General features: G+C 37.4%; 2 protein-coding genes across 2 annotated transcripts in view; one reads left to right on the top strand and one right to left on the bottom strand.

The window, feature by feature from the left end:
- Window positions 1–14,748, top strand: part of LOC146160725 (sodium leak channel NALCN-like) — a 37,022-nt gene extending 22,274 nt beyond the window's left edge. Inside the window, exons 26-41 of the mRNA XM_083384998.1 lie at window positions 506–683; window positions 1,187–1,329; window positions 2,279–2,345; window positions 3,046–3,166; window positions 3,515–3,626; window positions 4,124–4,257; window positions 5,436–5,577; window positions 5,944–6,071; window positions 6,523–6,637; window positions 7,016–7,145; window positions 7,438–7,574; window positions 8,063–8,274; window positions 10,122–10,272; window positions 10,776–10,908; window positions 13,591–13,686; window positions 14,370–14,748. Coding sequence (XP_083241124.1) covers window positions 506–683; window positions 1,187–1,329; window positions 2,279–2,345; window positions 3,046–3,166; window positions 3,515–3,626; window positions 4,124–4,257; window positions 5,436–5,577; window positions 5,944–6,071; window positions 6,523–6,637; window positions 7,016–7,145; window positions 7,438–7,574; window positions 8,063–8,274; window positions 10,122–10,272; window positions 10,776–10,908; window positions 13,591–13,686; window positions 14,370–14,518 — 2,148 coding nt within the window. The 3' untranslated portion in view covers window positions 14,519–14,748. The remainder of the gene's footprint in view (window positions 1–505; window positions 684–1,186; window positions 1,330–2,278; window positions 2,346–3,045; window positions 3,167–3,514; window positions 3,627–4,123; window positions 4,258–5,435; window positions 5,578–5,943; window positions 6,072–6,522; window positions 6,638–7,015; window positions 7,146–7,437; window positions 7,575–8,062; window positions 8,275–10,121; window positions 10,273–10,775; window positions 10,909–13,590; window positions 13,687–14,369) is intronic.
- Window positions 14,749–17,205: 2,457 nt separating this feature from the next.
- LOC146160724 (monocarboxylate transporter 6-like) lies at window positions 17,206–18,945 on the bottom strand. Its single transcript, XM_083385479.1, has 3 exons — window positions 18,768–18,945; window positions 18,416–18,559; window positions 17,206–18,218 (listed from the first exon to the last, which is right to left on the bottom strand). The coding sequence occupies exons 1-3, from the start codon at window positions 18,943–18,945 to the stop codon at window positions 17,266–17,268; spliced, it is 1,275 nt and encodes a 424-aa protein (XP_083241605.1). The 3' UTR covers window positions 17,206–17,265.
- Between the last annotated feature and the right edge of the window lie 2,479 nt (window positions 18,946–21,424).

The following is a 21,424-nucleotide window of genomic DNA, read 5'->3' as shown; positions in this document are numbered from 1 at the left end:
GTGGTCTCGTTGAGACACTGGTTATGCAAAATATTTCGCTCCATTGTTTTTTTTAACTTAACCTCATTCGGCCGAAGCAAGCTAGGCATACTTTTAACTGCTGAAACCCAAAACGTGTCCAACTTAATGACTAAATGGTGGTAAGTCAATCCCGGCTCGACGAAGTTCGTTCATGTTTACCTGGGAAAAAAACATTTCTACTTACCTACAAATCACATCAGTGTTCACCTGGAAGTTTAAAACGTCCGCTCTGGTTAAGACTGTGCATTACCAAAAATAATTTTCTGTAGCGGACCCCCTGCTTAATGATTCACTATTTGGAATAAAACATTCTGAAAAGCAAAAAGATCACTGCTAAACATTACGATGGCTTTGCTTTATTGCAATAACCTTTAGGGTTTAGGATTGAAACTTAATTTGCAAAGAACACATTTGTCTAACGAACCCAGCCGAAAAGCTTTTCCACCCCGAACGCAAAAATTAAATCAGCTCTCGTGCGCCTCAGGTGGGTATCCTACTGGTGGCGCTCATGTTCGTGTTCGCCAGCTTCGGCGTGCAAATGTACGGCGGCGAGCTGGCCGCCTGCAACGACTGGACGGTGGAGAGAAGGGAGGACTGCCGCGGTATCTTTTACCAGGAGGTGTGGGTCTCCAATCAGCTGAACGTCGACCAGAAGCCACCCGGTTCGTGTTGTGTATGGTCTTTTTGGTTTTGGCGCATTGCTGCCCTTCAGGAGGTGTTTAAAAGTATACGTTGGCGGTTGTGAACTGCAAAACAATGTGATTGAGTGCAATGTATGACATTTCAAATTTATACGTTTTCTTTCAAACAGCGTTTAGACCTTCTGGTAAATGTTTTTTATATTTATTCAAGACTGTTGCAATTAAACAGAAATTAAATAGTACAAACTCAAAAATAACTATTTAATATATGTGATGTATAGGCTACTATAGGGTAACATTTGCCAGTTCAAACCGTTCTATTGATCTTACCAAATCGGAAATTGATTGCCCGACATATTGTTTCCGAATTTCAAGGTTCTGCATATTATCTTCCGTTATTTGTTGCACGAAAGAACACCAAGGGTCCATCAAGTTGCATTTACAGCATCGTATTTTGCATGTGAAATTTACAGCATCGCATTTTGAATATGAAATTTACAGCATCGCATTTCTGCATAATGCAGGTTTTATGGTGCCGCGGGTTTGGACCAACCCACGCAACTTCGACTTTGACACGATCGGATCGGCGATGCTGGCGCTCTTCGAGGTTCTCTCGCTCAAGGGCTGGGTCGAGGTTCGCGACATTCTCGTCGAAAGAATGGGGCCGGTCGGTGCTTGCTTTTATTCGTTCCTGTGGCCGTGACACACTTATATCTGTCAATAAATAGATATTTCCAGCCAATTCAAGCGGTGCCTTGTTTTAAAATTGGTTTAGGTTTATGAACGAGAAATGCGGTCTTTTGCATTTCCTACACTCGCTTTGTCCTTATATTGGTTTACTAAAGTAAAACTTAAACTTGTAATGAAAGTTGTAGCCAGTGGTTTAACACGACAATGCATTTGGTATGTGACGGCATTAGCATCTTTGCCAATTTTTGTAGATAAAAAGTTGAGTTTAAACCAATTTTTGACATAGATAGTTTTTCTCTACGATCATTATTGTTTTTGGGTGCAAAGAATGGAATCGCCCATTTAACTTAACGCCAACTTATTGTACATTTTATTGTAGTTGTGATATATAAGTTCTTTTAAACAACCTAGCTAGCACCTGATTGTATAGACAATTTCTGCATGTTGATTTTATTAGCTGTGCTGTTTGTTACAAGATTGTACGTGATTATAGCATGATATAAAGCTTGATCTTCTTTTCAGGGGTTCGCAATCTTCGTCATATATGTCGTGATTCACTGTTGTACTGTTGTCCAACTTATGGCTGTCAAGTAGTTCACGTACTCTCTTATACGGTTAGTTGTCAAATGCGAATATACCAGGCATTGCACTCATCAGGGTTTTTAATTATTGTTGTTTGGTATGTTAAAAAGCAGCATTACATGCGTTTCCTTTTTAAGTGGTATATTTGAAACAAGTATACGAAGAAAAGCCACAAATACGAATACACGTATAATAGTTATACGCTACCGATATTTGGAATTGCCAATGCGATGTTTTGTTTGTTTCTGTGGAATGTTGTAAATTTGTTTTTTAATATTTTGCTGTCGATATATTCACAGATTTCGGTAGCGACTTTGTAGTCAAGGAATGTATTTTTTATCTAGATTCACGCCATCTACATTCACCTATTTGTGTTTCTCGGCTGCATGATGGGTCTTACACTTTTCATTGGTAAGCAAATAGCAATTATTCAAAGTGAAACACGTGCTCTTCCTATTCAACAATGTGTGTTGAAAACCAACGGATCCGATCCGATACTGAAATCTTTATCACTATACATGAATTCATTATTAACACAATGCCTTACTTAAGTGGATTCTTTATTGGAATGAATACAAAACAATGTTATTGAAACAGAAGCAACATCAGTGTAAGTCATTGATAAACACTAGCCGCCATAAAACAACAACAAGGTGAGCTCCTACCGCGACAAGGTAGTAACACTAAGTGCCACAGGGACAACTACAGTGTCAAGGCACCATGTGCTCAGTGACCTTTGACCGCAATTAATAGAATGCTTACATAATTAAATAAGTCATAAAGCAATTGCCAAAACGCGCAAGGTTAATATGTGTAAAAATTCTGTAAGCCATCTTGTTTCGTTTTTTTACTGCGTTCAAAAAGGTTTATCATTGGCAATAGCAAAGATAGAATTTCCAATCCCATTAATATTAGAGAATGATGCAAATACGAAAAACGTTTGAGGCAATAATACGTGTAAACAGCGAAACAAAACAAAAATTAAAGTAATAAAGTGTATCGCGCAATGTCACAATTCCCTTTATCGTGCATTCTAGCATTACGTCGAAAAAATAGTAACTCTTTCAAGAAAACTTGATATATGTAACTTATGTCCTCTGACCACTTCCAGGTGTGGTGATTGCCAACTATAACGAGAACAAGGGAACCGCTCTTCTCACCGTCGATCAGCGAAGGTGGGAGGATCTCAAGAGCAGACTCAAGATCGCGCAACCTCTGCATCTTCCGCCCAGGTATGTACAGTTGGGTCTAAGCCATCTGTTCTCGACAAGTGCCACTTGTGGCGACATACAAAGCTGAAAAGATGGTTTGGCGGGCGGGCCTTTCGACCGAAGTTGTACAACAACGGGTCACGACGTGATATTATCTAATGTGAGCCTTTTTGTTATGGCACATCACAATAATTGCGTTTTATTGTGGACCACATAGTTCAAAGTAATTCATTAGCCATCATAACGTCACTACTGTTGCGGTAACTAGAATGTAACAAAACGTGTTCGATAAGCTTTGAAACAAGTATGTTATTTAACCATGAATTAGTGTACAATGTACTGTACATGTTGCATCTGATTACTGCGCAGACCTCCAGGACGAGGTATACGACCAAAGTTGTACGATTTAGCTGAGCATCCTTATTTCAAGGGAGCCATTGCGTTGTGCGTAATGGTCAGGTCCCTACTGCTTTCTCTAAAGGTAAGCCATCAAGTTGTTTTCACCATTCTCTTATTTTTGGTTCGGAAACTGGTGTCCTTTATTATAGCATATGAAAGACTCCAAAACTATTCATTTCTAGAATTGAAAAATCGGTTCACTCCGCTTACACCTAATGTTGCAATATGGCAATCACAATTTATTAATTTATTGCCTTTTAAACCAATTCTGATTAAATTTACTCCTTATACGTCTTAAAGGCTTTTCTTCACTAAATTGCCAGATCACATTTGTAAATATAGATAAGGTCAGAACAATGCAAATTCCATTGCGGAAGCGTGTAAAAAATCTTTTTTCTCACAACATTTAAATCAAACACCAACAATTCTTACAATAATGTTCGAATGTGTTTCTTTATGCTAAAGTAAAGCTCACTTGGTTGGTCTGTATCAATTTCACACACAATTGATTTGCACTGAAACCACCCCACACGTTTTTTTGTTGACTAAACGCATTTTTATTGAATTTTAATCAACCAGTGGGAGTCGACCAACGAGTACGCCGAAATCCTGCTTTCCTTTTCTGTTTTCTTCACTTTCGTCTTCTTTCTAGAGGTCGTCATCAAAATGATCGGTCTTACTTTTATGGGAATGATTAGCAGCTGGAGAAACAGGTCTTGACATGTTTTTTGTTTTAATCCAGTCTAAAATAACTTTTAATCCAGTCTAAAATATTTTTTTGGCACATACAGATTGATTTCTAATCGTTTTATGTATACTGTATATTCTCTTATGTTTAGACTTTAGATCAGTGGTTCTCAAGCCTTTTTAGCTTGCGGCACACTAAAAAAATCTAAAATATTTTGCGGCACACTTTTAACAGAACAACAATAGAGTCATTTTACAATCGCCCTTAACACACGACAAACTATATGTAAATGTCTCAATAGTATTAACTTGTATTGGATAGTGCGTGATTAAGTCTAAAATGCTTGCCTGTATGCCTATTGGTAATACAAATAACTTATTTTCCGAAATTACAAAAAGTTTCGCGGCACACTTGACAATCTCTCGAGGCACACTAATGTGCCGCGGCACACAGTTTGGGAATCACTGCTTTAGATACATAAAAGAAGTTCTAATATGAAGTCAGAACGTATGTACGACGCCTAATCTATGTTCCACTTCTAAATAGAAATGTCTGTGCATTTCGGATCGGAGGCGATACCTGATGCCAAGTAATAGAATCGGTTCTCGTCCCATGCTGGGGTGATTTCGGTCCCGACCAATAAATTCAAATAGGGATTACTGTATAGCCACGATTCGCGAACTAAAGCGGCAACTTCATCTTATAAAGTGTATATTATTTTAAATAGCAACTTGACAAATCAAGGTAACTAGACTTCTTAACGCTAAAGAAAATGTGGTTTAATAACCTGTAGACAAATTCACTGACCGCTTTAAGTTTATCTATTTTGCTTTTCAGCCATAGTAAAACTCCATTTGGTATAGTATAGAATAGCGATCATTTTTGCCCAAAATATCGGGTATCGGATCGGGATAAAATGGCATCGAACATCTTCTGAATATATAGGGTAATCAGGTGGTACTATAAAATTAACTCGCGTTTCTGCTTCTATACTTCGAGCATTTTAATTATTTTCACTACTACTTTGACCTGAAAGCTGGTCAAAATTTAATACATTTTGTCTTTATATGCCACCTGATAACCATTCAGAATTAAACAAATACGACCATTTGCAAAGATTGGTACTTCTGAATAAAGTACCAGACATCTTCTGAATAACGCTAAAAGTCTATTCAAAAGTAACACCACAGGTCTTTGTTATAGGTACGACATCCTGGTAACTGTGTTGGAGCTTCTCTGGGTGTTTCTCTTGTTCGGGGGTCACAACCATCCACAATACCCGAGTGTGTACAGCTACGGTTGGATGCTGGTTGTGCTGCGTTTCTTCAGTATATGTGGAAAGCACGTAAGTTAGACAAAGCTTGTCGGTTGTTTTTCTTTTGATATACTCTAAAGCGAAACTCAGACAGCATTTTTAGAGCCAGGATCATTACCGAAAAATTCTGAAAAAGCCCGGTGTTTAAAAACCTATACGACGCTAACAATTGGATATAAATAAATTGAATACACGATACCAATGCTTATCGAAAAGATACGCGAGACCCATTGTTAGCTTCTTAGAGGTTTTTTAGCATCAGGCGCTTCGTGAAATTTCATTAAGAGGCAATGAAAATGTCTGCATTTTTAAAATCAGTCTCGTTTTGTCCATGGCCCAGCAACTCGGTTGTTTTTGTTATTCCATTCTCCGTTGACCGTAGCTTTTTTTTCACAGGCCACCCTAAAGATGTTGCTGATGACTGTTGCAGTGAGCGTGTACAGGTCGTTCTTCATCATCGTCGCCATGTTCCTGCTGCTTTTGTGCTACGCATTCGCCGGTGTGGTGTTGTTCGGCACAGTCAAGTGAGATTTAGTGTGACCTTGACTAGTCTTTCTTATGCGACCGTAGGAATTTCAAACTTATTTAGTTTTGTGGGCTATGAAAAAAACATATTTTCGTAGTTTATCAGGGGGAAGTTAGGCTTTTTATTTTTTGCCGCCTGCACTGCTTAATTAATTTTGCAACATGTTTAAACATCGGCATGAATGATATATATTCACAATATATTGTCGTTGAATTACATTTTACAATTCTGTTTGGCAATGTTAAAATACGTGGCCTTGACGAACAAAAAGAGCCCAATCAGTAATTACCTTACAAACGTATACATGGAATTTTTGTGTTTTGTTAGATTTATTCTCATTTCCTACACAGTCCTTGTTGTTTTTACCTGAATGTAAGTTTTAAGGGCAATTTTATGCGTAAATTACCAATATTATTTGTCGAAAACTGGTCCATAACTTTCTGCCATAGGTACGGCGAGAATATCGACAGGCACGCTAACTTCGCCACAGCGCCCCTGGCGGTCACTGTGCTTTTCCGCATCGTCACTGGCGAGGATTGGAATAAGATCATGCACGATTGTATGGTAAGTATTCATACCACAATTACAGTTGCAATTGTGGGGGCTCTATGTTGTACGCAATGTAGACCTGAGACGTTTGCTAATCGAACTCACTTGTCCGCGTAAAGATAAAGTCGTTTTTTTTTCAGTTTTTTTTTTGTTAGAACCTTTGTTCGTAGATTCGGGTACAACAGTGTTTTTTTTTAACCTTTTTATGCTGCAAAATATAATATGACATACCCCGAATTTATTCTTGTTTTGACTAAATTATGAATGGCCAAAAAATAATAATTACGTGTTTAACTTTAATTCACAATTTCATAATATTTTAGCAAAACGAATATTTTCGTATAGAGATATAAATTCGTCTTGTGTTGAAAAAGTTAAAATCTTGTCGTGTAGATCCAGCCGCCCCGTTGTACTCCTGACGACAACTACTGGGAGACGGACTGTGGCAACCCGACCGCCGCTCTCATCTACTTTTGCAGCTTCTACGTCATTATCGCTTATATCATGCTTAACCTGCTTGTTGGTTAGTGAACGTTTTGTGTTTTTTGTACGTTATACGCTTTTAGTGCAACTTTAACCTGCAATGAGACTGCTTTTACATTGTTTTAGTGCCAAGCCAAGTTTTAAATAAAATGCGAATTTGTTTGGGTGTTTGTTTAGTGACATATCACCTCACAAGTTTGCTATTGATGTTAATTAGATATGGTGAACATTTAAATGCAAGTGAGCGCAGAGTAGAGGCTTGGCGATTTAAAATCCTTTAAAATTTATAAATTTTTACGTATTCCCCTTTTTCCAATATTGGAACATCGCAGCCATCATCGTCGAAAATTTCTCGCTCTTCTACACAATGGACGAGGATATCCTGCTCAGCTATGACGACCTACACATGTTCCAGGTCACTTGGAACATCGTCGACGTCAAACGGAAAGGAGCAATCGACGTCAGAAAGGTAAACCGAGCAAACAACGGTCATTGAAAACTAATATCGACCATTGTGGCATATCATTGCGATATGCAAAATAAACCTTTTGCGGACTTTGTTTAGTTAGGCATAGTGTTTTTTTGCTGTGAACGCGAAACACTAGCTATACATCCGAAAAAATGTACAATTATAGTTTGATCGTCGACCGAGCACACACATATTAGATTTCATGTCGATTGAGAAGCATAAATTTGTTTTGAAGCAGCGGTTAAGCTTATTATTACGCACCTGCACGCCAAACACAATCCATCATAGTTTCTCTAACTTATTTTCCACCTCATTTTTATTTCAATCTAAAACCAACCACATTTATATTAAACAGCGCGCAAGAATTTACGGTTTACTCGGCTTTTAATATTTAAACCAAAAACAAAATTTAGAACGAAGCAAGTGCCGACAAAAATTCGAGGTTGCAGTGCAAGCAAAAAAACAGCCTTTTTCTTCTTTTCTTTCAGGTGCGACTGCTGCTTTGCCTGCTCAAGGGCCGCCTGCAAACCGACTCGCACCGCGACAAGATTCTGCTCAAGCACATGTGCTGTGAGATGGAGCGCATCGGGCGGCGTAACGCTTCCGGAACTCGCAGCAACGGATCCGGCGCCAACGGCAACTCGAGCGGCACGCGCGCCCACGACGAAGCCCTGTTCGTCACCTTCCACGACGTGCTCATGTAAGAACACAAAGCAAGACATTTAAAGCAATATTATCTATACAACGCAATTGTAATTGCAACACAATATTGTTACTCAAAGTCAGAGCTTTTCAACTTTAAATGAACTGTTCGCACTTTGTAATTTCGAAAAAATTTCATCCGCACGAAACAAGGACAGTTAATTCGCAACCTTTAATTGTTCTTATTTGTAAAGAACAATGAACGGGTTTGTATACTAAAACTGCGAGCTTTAAACAATATAAAACAGATAGCTTAAGCTGCAATGAACCACTGAAATACTATATTACTATACCTGTAACATAACTGGGCAAACCAGCTTATTTGATTAATGTATTACATATAATGAAAACTAATAATATGCACCGTTTTTATCCGCACAGTCATCCGCATTACAATTTATTTCATCCGCACATGTGCGTACCATTCCATGGGTTGAAAAGCACTGCCTTAAGGGATAATCAAACCGAAATCGGTATAGTATACGACAGTGGTTCTCAACCGGGGTGCCGCGGCACACTGGGGTGCTATTTTTTCTAAAGCTCAAGGGTGCCGCGAGGTACTTAGGAACTTGGGAACTTTATTTTTGCAACGCCTTTCACTCTTTGTGTATGATTAGGCCTACAAAAAATAAAAATAAAACTCATACATTGCTAATAGTCTATTTGTATTGCAGCTTACGATTTTAGCGAGTTGCTCAACGAATATTCTAGTAGGGGTGCCGCATTGCCACAAGGCATAAAAGGTTACGAATCACTGCTATACGACAAATAAGACGTAATCGCGAAGTAATAGGTTCTAATGAGCCATAGCAATATGTAAATTTTAAATCTCATTCTAGTAAGTCGGCCTTCTCCGACTTATTAAAATCTTATTCCTAATTTGGTTCAATTGTGACGTTGATGTTATTCCAATTTAGATCTTTATGCTAAGTCCGCTCATGTGAAACAAATTTTTGGTCACCGATGGCCTGTTATAAAAGTAATTTAGTTCTACAAACAATAAAAATATGTAAGCTAAGTTAAAACAAATATTTCAGATGGGTGTATTTATTTCGTCAAAGACAAATCGTTTTTATTGCGACCCCTCCTAAACCATCTCACTGACACAACTGGAAAAAATATTAAAGAATGTGCACCCCTTGGGTTGAAAAATCGGAACAGCTTACGCGTGGCTCGTGGTTTTGTAAGCAAACTATTTAAAAAAAAATGTTAAAGCGCTGTTAGCAAAATACAAGTTCCTTCGTTTTAACTGTAAACTTGAAGTCAAAAAGTAACCCGCAAATTTCTGATAATTGCTAATAACCATATTTCCCTATTACTCAGCTGTGAGTGTTTTTCTTATAGCTTTAAAGTTTATGTTATAACTGTTAAATTTGAATTTAGGTACAAGAGAGTCAAATTATGCCACCAAAGCAAAACTAAATACAAAACACACCACACCTTTTGATTGTTTTCATTTATACTTTGACCTGAGTGAAAAGCTTGTCCAGATTCCAATACAATTTGAAGTATAAAATAAAAAGTATAAAAAAAAATTTACAAGTAAAAATAAGTAAAAAGAAAGTAAAATTTACTCGCGTTTGTGCTTCTAATCTACATGTCGTGCATTTTAATTGTTTTTCATTCCTAATTTGACCTGATGAAGCACGGTTGTGCGAAAGCTTGTCGAGAATTCAATACAGTTTGACATTATACTGTACCACCTGATTCCTCTATGTAGAATTAGACAAATACCGTCATTTACAAAGACACCACACCTTGTTTTTGCGTTTTCTTTATTTTAATTATAACGCAAGGGCCGGTAAACGAAATATTCATCTCCATTCTACCTGCTCATCCCGGCAGGATGACGGCATACAGGAGTGTTGACATCCGGAAGAGCTTGCAGCTGGAGGAACTGCTAATCCGCGAGAAGCTAGAGGCCGAGATCGAGGAGGAAGTTGCAAAGAGGACGATCCGGAGCTGGTTGGAGGGATGTATCAAGAGGAGCAGATCGGTAAGTGCAAGGCTGGTTCACACTAGACGCGTTAACGTCTAGCGTTCGCGTCTAGCGTCCAACGCTAGCGTCGTCCAGTTCACACATTACAAGTTGCCAGCGTCAACGGCAAACTTCCTCGCTTCTAACCGAAAGCGTCACAGTTAAATCATTTCAACTTTCCACAACCGGAAGCATTTTTAAAAAACGTTTTCGGTTGACGCTAGACGCGTTTAGTTTGAACCAGCCTCAAGAGATCTAAGATTATGGTTGGAAATCCCACTTCTAAGTTTGTATGGTATGAGAAAATATTTGCATGGTGTGAGAAATACAGAACTCCAATACTTTTAGCATTACTCAAGAATACTATATTTAAATCGTTTTGTAAAAAATCTGTATTTCACATTTTAAAAGAGTATGTTTATGTCCGGACAACAGACTGCTAATTTTACCTGCAAGCTTACAAATAACATTATCTACATTCAAAAATTTTATAAAAACATTTTTTTTAACTATACTTGCAGCAGAAATCTTGTCACGTGATCGTGTCCGACCCGCTTGCGCAGCAGCCTACTGCGCACATGGCCCCGCCTGACGTCATTGTGGAACCCGACGCCACGGACGACCACGATCCACTAAACTCAGACGATACAGATGGTAAATTACAATATTTAAGTGTTGTCAAGCGAAAAACAACAGTTTAATAGAACAAATTGTAGCCTAACACTAAAGTCTAGGGAGAGTCTGTCAGCCACGTCCCAATAACATTTGGGTAAACCGCCTAAATATAAATTGTGTACTGTACACTTTTCATAAAAAGCTAGGCCTTAAGGTAAAGTTAACTTACTGCTAAATAAAAAGTACAACGCGGACAGGAATTTTCCGTGTCTTCATTTTGAACTAGGATAGTGTACATAAACTTAAGGTTGGTGCTAGGTCTCTAGTTTTATATTTGCTGTCTGAAGACTTACAATAACAAGATATGAAAAAGTCAGTTCAATAATAATAAAAGTTTTCATATCGAAACTAGAACAGGTGATTTTTCTCACATAGATTGAAAACCTTTATTTGAAAGAAAAAACATAATAATAAATTATACCCTTATTTATGCATTTGAATTAGATGTAAAATGACCATTCACGGTGATAAAAGCCTTCATTATATTATTTGTGTTCGAAAAATATTAGTAGGCTATGTGAATACATGTGTACAAGAAGCGCAGCAAGATCAAACGAAAACCCGCAATGATAAATTCCACCTTATTTCCTGTTGAAATACGTTAAAATGTTTAGGTTGTGGAAAGCGCATTGTTGTTGTTATGATCGTGGACTAGGGGCGTCAGAAGACTAGCAACTGCTTGTTTCGTCTTGTAATATAAAAAAGCAACTTAAAACGGCCACATCCTAACCACTTCCTTATTACCAAATTTTCGCTTGCACTTTTGTTTATTCTGATCAGTTAAAACAAATTATTTCCCATTGGTCATACAAAACTTTTCCCGTTTCTTATATTCAGTTACCTTAACCTTTTAAACCAGACCTGGGCAAACTACAGTCCGCGGGCCGGCTCCAACCCTTCTATCAACTCAATACAGCCCACTAACTACATTCTATTATATTGTACTTGTAAGGCAACCTCAATTTTCTCTACCTTTGCCGATTTACTAAAACAATGCTATTTACAGCTTTCTTTCAAAACGAATAACACTTTATATTTTGTGTATTTGAGATCCTCTTTCTGATCTAATTCTTTAGGTATTTTTTGTTTCTCATGTGGCCTCTTGTCATAAATAACTGCCCACCCCTCAGGTGGGCTCTTTTTGTGTCCATTAAGGATATTTTTCACTTTTTATGTAAGGCGTCAGGACTACGAAAAACGTAGACCTAATGACAGAAAAAAACGTAGACCTAATGACAGAAAAAAACGGAGGCCTAATGGCAATTTCACAGGGTACTTTCATCGTAGTTGGACACTTTTGAAGAATCATAACCATAAAAAAACGCAGATTGGTTATATAACTTCCACTTTTTTGTAAAGTTAGACAACACCTGTTGTATCTTATGACAGGGTTTCCCAAACTGTGGTCCGCGGACCACTGGTAGTCCGCGACGACTGCACAGGTGGTCCGTGGCGATATAACAAGAAATTAAAAAGTTACACATATATTTTTTACAGCAGGGGTCTACAACCTACGGCCCGGGAATGTAATTTATTTCTTGACAAACTAGACACGAGTCCATTTCTCATACTTTTTGACTATTTTAACTATGAAAGTGCGAAATATTTTCGCGCTTTGCGTTAACGATCTTTATACATCAGGCTTGTTTACGTTGATGCTGTCATTTGAACTAGATTAGCGCTTCTTGCGCTTTGGAAGACTGACAAGTGCCAAAGTGCGTCGCGTACAAACGGAAAACGTGTTCAAAAATATGAACATACATTTTTAATTTTTATTTTTGAAATGTAATTAAAACTTAAAATTTGAAAAGAAATGTCGGTATACCCCAAAAATTTCGAGCTCGCTTCGCTCGCCAGGTGCGCCCGGACTTAAATACAGTACGTTTACAAACACTGAACTAGATTAACCATTAAGGTTATCGCATTTTCTCAAAGTGGTTTTATTACACTTTTCAATATGAATAACGACGTGTGGACTGGAATTTTGAACCTAACAAACGCTTTTTGTCCCGCTTTGCGCCAACACTTTACTGCTTCCTTAAAAGTAACTAAAGACGATTTTAAGTGCAAAAACATATTCGAAGCCCGCCTGATTAACAGTTGTTCTAACATTTTAATAACATAGTTCGTAGTTAACATTTTGTGCGGCGCGCAGAGACCTTTCTGAGTTTGGTTTTAGCCCACGATTAGAAAAAGTTTGCCGACCCCTGTTGTATAGTATGTGTATAAAAAATAATTAAAAAAATCCGCAGTTATTCACAAATTATAGATTTCGAAAGCTTTTGCTGTCCAGTATCGTAAATCTTACTTGTTGCGCTTTGAATTTATAATGAATTAATGATTTAAGCAGAGGGAAGCAATCTCATCCGTCCCATTGATGTTGTCAGTTTTGTAAATATATAAAATTTGGTTTTATTTATTTTTTTGCTTTGTAATGCGGTCCGCGAAAAAACAGATTCACAAATAGTGGTCCGTGGTCCAAAAAAGTTTAGGAAACCCTGTCTTATGAAGTATAATTGTATGCCGTTTGGTTATTGTTTGACTGACTCGCAAAGACTATAATATGTGTACAGTACACTGTACAAAGGTGGTGTTTAACATCTGGTTGTTCCTGAATGCACTATTCATTAACTGTGTTTAAACGAGTTCTACTCTCTACAGCAGGCTCCGACCAACATCATGGTAGAACCAGGTTCTCCAGGTCGGGAAAGTACCGCCGCCAGGGTCTCTGTAAGCCACCACCTTCCTTTCTTCCGGGTAAGTTTATGTCAGTACAGCATTGTTAGCATTTGATGTTATTTTTTGGTTGTTCTGGTACGTTTGATTACCCCAAGTTTACCTATTCACCGCTGTTGAAATTTTAGTTTGAGTTCATTTTTATTAAAGGCCCCTGGATGATTTAAATGCACATCTGATACTGTGGTATTCGAATCGCAGTCTGATAACGGTTTCCAGGAATTTATCTTCGTTTACTGTATAGTTTATATATAAAGAACAAATTTATGGCTTGTGGTTTAAAACTTAAAATCATCTTTAGGTATATTATTACCTAACTGTTTTGTCGCATGATGTACGGTTAAAGTTCATGGTAGAGCATGTAATAAATACCACAGCCTGTACAGGACGGAGCAGAATTCGTTCAAATAGTTCTATCTATTTTTGTGTGTGGTTTTGTATTTTTTAATTAGTGGGTAAAGAGATAATAAATGTTTCCATAAATCCTAACATTTAACTGTCGAAACGTAACCGCGATAAAAGGCCCAACCAAAAAAGCACAATTTACTTATTTTACTTTGATAAAGTAACAAACTCGACAAAATATCAGAAGCCGGCCGTCTATTCCTGGTTTGACGATTTGGGGAGTTTGGTTGGTGTAAATAACTTCTTAGCAATGCGGTTATTCTCTATTTTTGTGTAAAATGACCCTGCTTTTCTGACAGGCGCAGCAAGCACAGGGCGACTCTCACAAATACTGGGCGAGAGCAGCGACGACCAGTCGACGGCGGCGGACCGTGAACGCCGCGTGACTTTATCGACTGGATTCGACCAATGGTGGAACGACTCCGATCAGGAGAAAAACGAGGACTAACTCCGCTTCACATGTGTATTCGCGTAGTCATTTTTTTGTGCTTGAATCGGAAAGTGAAGGGGCTCCTTGGAGAAAAACGAGAATAGGAAAGTGAAGGGGCTCCTTGGATGTTCCGTTGAAAGAATGCAGCATGACTTTTGTTAGTTGCTAATTTTTTGATGTATAAAAAAACAAGTCGTTTTGTTCTGTTTTAAACATTTTTTTACTAAAAAATCACCATAATTTTTTCCCTTTACGAATTTCTTGTTAGTTAAAGAAGGTCGCTAATTTATCCCAGTGTGTTAATAAAACGTTTAAGCCTCCATCCACAAGGTAAGCGGTAAATACTGACCCCGCAATGTTTATTACACAAGAAACCTTAAAAAAATGTTAAATGCCCTTATTTAAATTAAAAACGCTATAGCGACATCGTTATTGCCACAACTCGCCGAAATCTTTCAACTTATATATTTGAGTTGGCCAAAACAGTTATGTGTATTGAAGCCCCATAACTAGTGGGGAAGCTACTGTATGTGTCAAAAAATCCTTCTGGCATGCATACGATAGGTAGACGTGGCATTTTTGGCACAGGTGTTCATTATGGCGTGTATCTTGATTTTTTTCTCAGAAACCTTTTTTAGTGCTAAGAAACAGTAGAAGTTCTAATCTGATTCATTCTTAGTTGTATAAGCCGAATTTTTTTCATACTTTTGTTTGAATTCATTATAGCATTTATTATTATATATGACTTCTAATGAACCGAGATCTGCAGACAACGGCATAGATGTTTTACCTAACTAAGATATAAGTGTACGTCTGTACGATTACTGACACTGGTTGCCATTTTTTCTGCGTTGGTTGTTTGCAAATGTTAAAAATCATTTTTTGTGTTTGATAATTTTGTCACTTGAGAACATGCATCTTTATTTCTTTTAGAGAGTTTTCCATTTCAAAGAAAACACATTGTAAACTTGCAACAATATTTTTAAAATTCTTTCTTGTTTTCTTTGAATAAGATTCCACTGTCGCCAAACCTCTTACTAGCCCATTTTTATTTTTTTGTTGCATTCGGTTCAACTTTTCTTTATTAAACTTACTATAGCAGGACGGGTGTTACCTTTCGTTACATTTAAGTAAAGTTTTGAGTGAGTCACTTGCATTATTTAAGTGTTTAATCTTTTGCCTCAACTCGCCAACGTTGAGATTTGTATTAGATTTTGCAAGATGCTCGTACAATAGGTGACACAGTATTTAAAATACCGACTTAAAATTAAGTTGATCTTGTCTAATATTAAATATATAATCCTCACTTTAACTTGTTGTTAATAATAACTTTAAAACTTTCTAAAAAGACATTTAAATTTTTTTTCAATTTGAGTTCTACTTTTAAATTCATTTTTAATCGTTTCGAAATCGGTGGATTTGTTACGTCATTAAAGTCATTATACTGCATTTTATTGCTTTTTACTTTCTATATTGGGAAATACGAAAAAAGTTGTGACGTCATAGCTCAAGTGGAATATTTGGCTAATTCTAAAAACAAAAGTCCTTTTTGAAATTAATTAAAAAGTGAATACGATAATCTAAAATGGATGTTAAGTAACAAATTCGGCGTATTTAGGACTTCTAACCATGTCGTCATCCAAGGTAGTCCTTCCCAACCTTTTTCAGTTCGCGACTCACTTTTAATGTTTTTTGTTGTGCGACCCTAAATGAGATCTGACCAAACAAATAAAGTTACGTAAAACCTGCATCTTTATTACTGGCGTACGTACTGAAATAGGTAATGCGCCACAACACATCTAATAAATATACTGTTGCTGCCAGGCATAATATCAATTATAAGGAGGGTTCTTCCGACAATTATTTATTCTGTGCGGCGTTTCGATAACCTATTTATATCCAGGCATATGCCCTGATGAAGATTACCTGGATAGGTTAATTTTTGAAACGTCGGCACAGAATAAATAATTGCCGAAAGAACCCTCTTTATAATTGACAACACATCTAATTGTTACGTATTTGTAATACTGTTGCATAAATGTTACGTAATGATGATGCAATAATTTCCCGATCTAATAGAAAACTGTAACATTTGAAAAGGCTTCGCGACCACCTGAAATAGCTTCACGACTCACTGGTTGAAGAGCACATTCTAAACGTAAATAGCAATAATTTTAAAATTATACGTCTTAAAATTAAAGAAAAATATACGGGGGGAAGTACACAGCAATCAAGTTGGACAAAATTTAAAACTGTGCCAAATCTCAAGTCTATCTATCGTAGGCATGTCAGCGCAGATAGTGCCACCACTATAAAAGTATGTTCGTTACATTCAAGGTTACTGAAAGTTGGCTATATATTCTTCTCCGACACTATTGTTTGTTGTTTTTGGTCCTAAAATATGAACACTAATCACTTTAACTGTGCATTTCTAGTTGTTGAAGATAAGTCGATTTTAAACATTTTGTCTGTGGTCACTACACAATCCTTTGTTCAGCGGAATTTTAGTCTCACGTGGAATTATTTCAGGATCATTTCACTTTCGTATTTGCAAAAAATAGAGTAATTATTACGTTAATAACAACCAAAATGTCACGAACATCTTGATACAATTTGGCCGATAAACGACTATTGGCCCGCATTGCGATTATTCCAAAACAAACACTGAGCGAAAAAACGACTTCAAATGACGAAAAGCAGGTAAATCCAAGTTCGTAACACAATCAATATTAAATTAACAATTTAAATTTTGTTTTCTAGGAATTCTATTGTGTACTCGGCGAGTCCCTTTTTATTGGACTTTCCCTAATTTCTATAACGCGATCTGAACTATTTTCATTGTGTTCTTTTTTTGTCATGATACAAACAACGTATAATAAAAGGATTCCGCAGCACGCCGCGGCTCCGGAGCTCACGTAAAATGGGGTCGAATATCTACCACTTGCATCCACTGCAAAGCCAACTAGCGGGGGTGAAGACAGAGCAAAAGTGCCCACTATAAGTGCTCGCACGCCAAGTGACGTAGGCAGTTTTTCGGGACCAAACAAGTCAGAAAGCACAGTGATCGGCAAGGCTCCACATACACCAATACAGGTTGCGTAGCCGACCACCACAACAGCTATGTGAACGTATTCTATTGTAAAAGGGAGCATTAGTGTAATTACAGACTGTACCAAAACGCTGGAAGCAAAAAAGTACGAGCGGTTGACAGAAATCCGACATATTTTCGGCAGGCTCATTAAATAACCAAATATCGGTTTCAGAGTGATATCAACGGCGCCAATAATAGAGGACAGTCCGGCCGCCGCTAAATCGTTAATGTCGCGCGACTGCGCATATCGAATCAAGTAAGTAGAAATAATCACCATGCTAGCCACGTGAAAACCGCATGCCACGCAATACAATATAAAGCGTGGTGACTTGATCAACTCGGTGTCAAACAGCTTCCGCTTACTGGCAAACATTGTAGCGTCGCATCGAGCAGCAACGTTCATCATAGCTAGCGAACAAGGCAAGGCGTTCAGCAGCAATCCGCCCATCAACAGAACTGAGCCGCGCCAGCCATACGCATCGATCCAAACCTGCCCAAGCAAGCCGAGAGGAATGCTGGATAACGCGCTGCCCATCGTCACCAGGTTGTTTACTAACGGTCGCTTGTCAGTGAAAAGTTGCCCGACGACAGCGTAGGTTGGCGTTATTGCCAGACATCCGCCCGATCCTATAATGTAACAATAAAAAAACACCTCAGTAAAATGTCAAAATAGCTCCATTTTAGACAAGTTATTATCAAAGGGGCTTACACGTTAAACTAGCTAAAATATTTCTTAGTCGACCTGTAGCAGGCTACTTTTACTAGTGAAATGCACACCCTTTAATAAAATATTAACACGCTGTTTCGTAAAGCAAACAACATACCTATACATAATCCAAGTGTGACGTACACGACTTCTATCGATGGTGCAAGGCATGACACGCAAGTGCCTAAACCAGCCACCATCGTACCCAGCAAAGAGGTCTTCTTATAACCAATAAGGTTACAAGAGATCGTTGCCAGTGGCCCTGCAGCAATTCTCCATGGTTGGACTACTTATAATATTGCTGGTCATATAGTACAATGTGTTTTTAAATATGACAAACGCCCATATCAGCATTGATTGAGTCTATCTGTTGCAGTAAATAAAATTCCTTCTAGTTACTAGTTAGTTTCGGGGGACAGTTTACCAGCAAGTTAATTCACAAATAAGCGCTAGGACAACACAAAACTTACCAGTTAGAAAGTAGGTGCCGTAAATAAGTGACAATACCATCGACACTTGTTTAGCACTGGATTCTAAATCCACTTGAAACGGAAGAAAGTATATTCCCATTGATTTGATAGGTCCCATAATGAGTACGTTTACCAGAATGGCCCAAACAACGACAAAGATCTTGCTCCATTTTGACATTACTGTTAGCAAACTTTCAAAACAATTTTAGTATAGCTCCACAAATCCACAACAGTCAGATAATCACGCCTTTGACCTATTTTGACCTCTTTTTAAACTATATTCTCCGTTTTATAATACAAAGCATACTTATTCGTTTTGAATTGGGCGCTTTGACGTTATTGCCAGCTAACCTCGCAATTTCAGCAGATGCATTTAGCGTAGAACAGCTGTCTGGTGCTAAAGGTTGTTGACTATTTGTTTACACTGCAAGTGCTTCGTAGCCTATAGATCTCGCTGATCCCACTTAAATGACATTGCTTGACTTGATACCGCGTTTTAAGAATGACCAAACAAGAAACACTCTAAAATCACTAGGCTACTTTCTCGGACAGCATTACCTGCCTGGGGCATGCATTTTTTAAACAAAACATCAATGGCCACTTGTGTTTTAATATTTCTAAATAGCTTGAAATAAACGAACTAAATTTACTAAAATAACCTAATACACTCGTGATACCTATTACTAAAGGTAGATAGTATTTAAACAAAGATGATTCAGCAAATGACGGATTCTTGGCGCTTTTAAAAGCAATAAAACTCAAAAAAATTGCCAACGCAATATGAAAAATGTTTTATTCCTGCTGATGTCATCGGCGAATATAAGGTTTTAGGGGGCGTGTAAGTCTGGAAAGAGCGCTACCAAATTGATTCACATCATATACCGTGATGTCATAAAACAGGCAACTATTATGCTGTAAGACAGGGGTTCTTAAACTCGGGCCTAATTGAAATATTAGTGTATATGAAGAAGTAATCCATTTTTCAAAGAATACAGTTTAATCAACATAAAGCGGTCTTGCGCTGACTGTATTTAAACTCTATTTTTATTTTTGCAATTTTCTTGCCTACCGTAGTCCACTCGAAGCAAAAAAAGAGGTTCGTGTTAAAAACAGTTTAAGAACCCTGCTGTAAGAGGATTTAAATGCATAAAAATAAATTCGCTGTAAGGATCAAGGTTCCAATGACGCCAAAACACGAAAAATGCCCTCGATAAAAGCGCGAAGAAAATGTATCAAAAATGACGTTATTTAACTGATGTTTAAAAATAATTTCAATTGGAGTACAACTAAGTTAATCTTTTTTTTTATTGTTAAACTTTACGGTGTCGATCGGGATAACATCAGGCTATACTACGACTCATACGTCGTTGATAAGTTGATGCTTTTTGAGCGTTGCTTTTCTAACCCAGTTTATAATTTCTCGGTCCCTTTAAATAAAAATAACTTGAAAATAAAAAATCTGTAGTTTTCGTTCGACAAACTCCATAAATATCGTAATAAAACAGTTGCACAAATATGCTGCAAATCCTTGTTTAAATACATTCAAGTGTGGAGCGCCATTCGCAAAACAAAAAACTAATTCGTTTGTACGAACAGCTTTTTTGTCCGACTTAGCTCAAATCGGAGTGTAATTTTGTCCGATTTGAGGTAAATATAGGACAACAGTTAAATCAAACAAACTAACTGTCTGATTTAACCTAAATCGGACAACATCTAATTCGAAATGTAATGTTGTCTGATGTAGTTTACAAGAAAATGATTTGTTCCTTTAATTTAAATGTGAAAATTTATTTGTTTTCCTAAAAAAATTAAATCGAAAAGAATTACATTTCTGTATAACTTTAACGCAAGTGGTATAGGGCGTATCAAAATTAGTCAAATTTAATTTCTGTCTTAATTGAAATACACCTGGTTTGTGTTTAGGCATGTCTTCCTCATTCATTTCAAGATTGGCTTTGTTACGCAATTTTTTAGCTATCTGCCTTTTTTAAGCTGTTAAAATACATACTGTTATTCGATCTGGAGGCCCTAACTTTTTTGATAAATAGTGTTCTTGTAATTTTTCAGACTTCAGGTTAGAGCTTCTTAACACTGAGAAATGCAAACCTGTAACCAGTAAAAGCAAACCAAAAAAACACAAATACAATATATTGAAACATATCTCAACTTTTTCTCACTGTGCTCACCTGAAGTCTGAGAAATTATAAGAACACTATTTATCAAAAATGTTAGGGCTTCCAGATCGAATAACAGTGTATTTTTAACAACCTAAAAATGCAGATTGCTAAAAAAATGCGTAATAAATCCAATCTTTGAAAGACACACACAAACATATGTGTTTAATAGCATCTGTGATTTAGCCCCTCGGAAGTTGCTTTATGACCAACGATTACGGCTTCCGTATCAATAGTACACCGAAAAGCCATCGCAGACTCGCCGAATCTGGTCGTGAGTTCGAACCTCACTGCAGGCCAGTTGTTTTTCTGGCTTGCTCTGCTTGCATCGTAGATCGACAGATTCGGCGAGTCTGCGATGGCTTTTCGGTGTACTAAATCCAATCTTCCATTGAATAAGGAACACACGCCTAAACACAAACCGGGTTTAGTTTGTTTCAACTTAAGACAGAAATTAAAATTGACTAATTGTGATACGCCCTA

The sequence above is a fragment of the Ascidiella aspersa genome, chromosome 3, assembly GCF_963924565.1.
Source record: "Ascidiella aspersa chromosome 3, kaAscAspe10.2, whole genome shotgun sequence".
Classification (NCBI taxonomy): domain Eukaryota; kingdom Metazoa; phylum Chordata; class Ascidiacea; order Phlebobranchia; family Ascidiidae; genus Ascidiella; species Ascidiella aspersa.
Note: the sequence above shows the minus strand (reverse complement) of the source record. Positions and strands in the feature narration are given on the sequence as shown.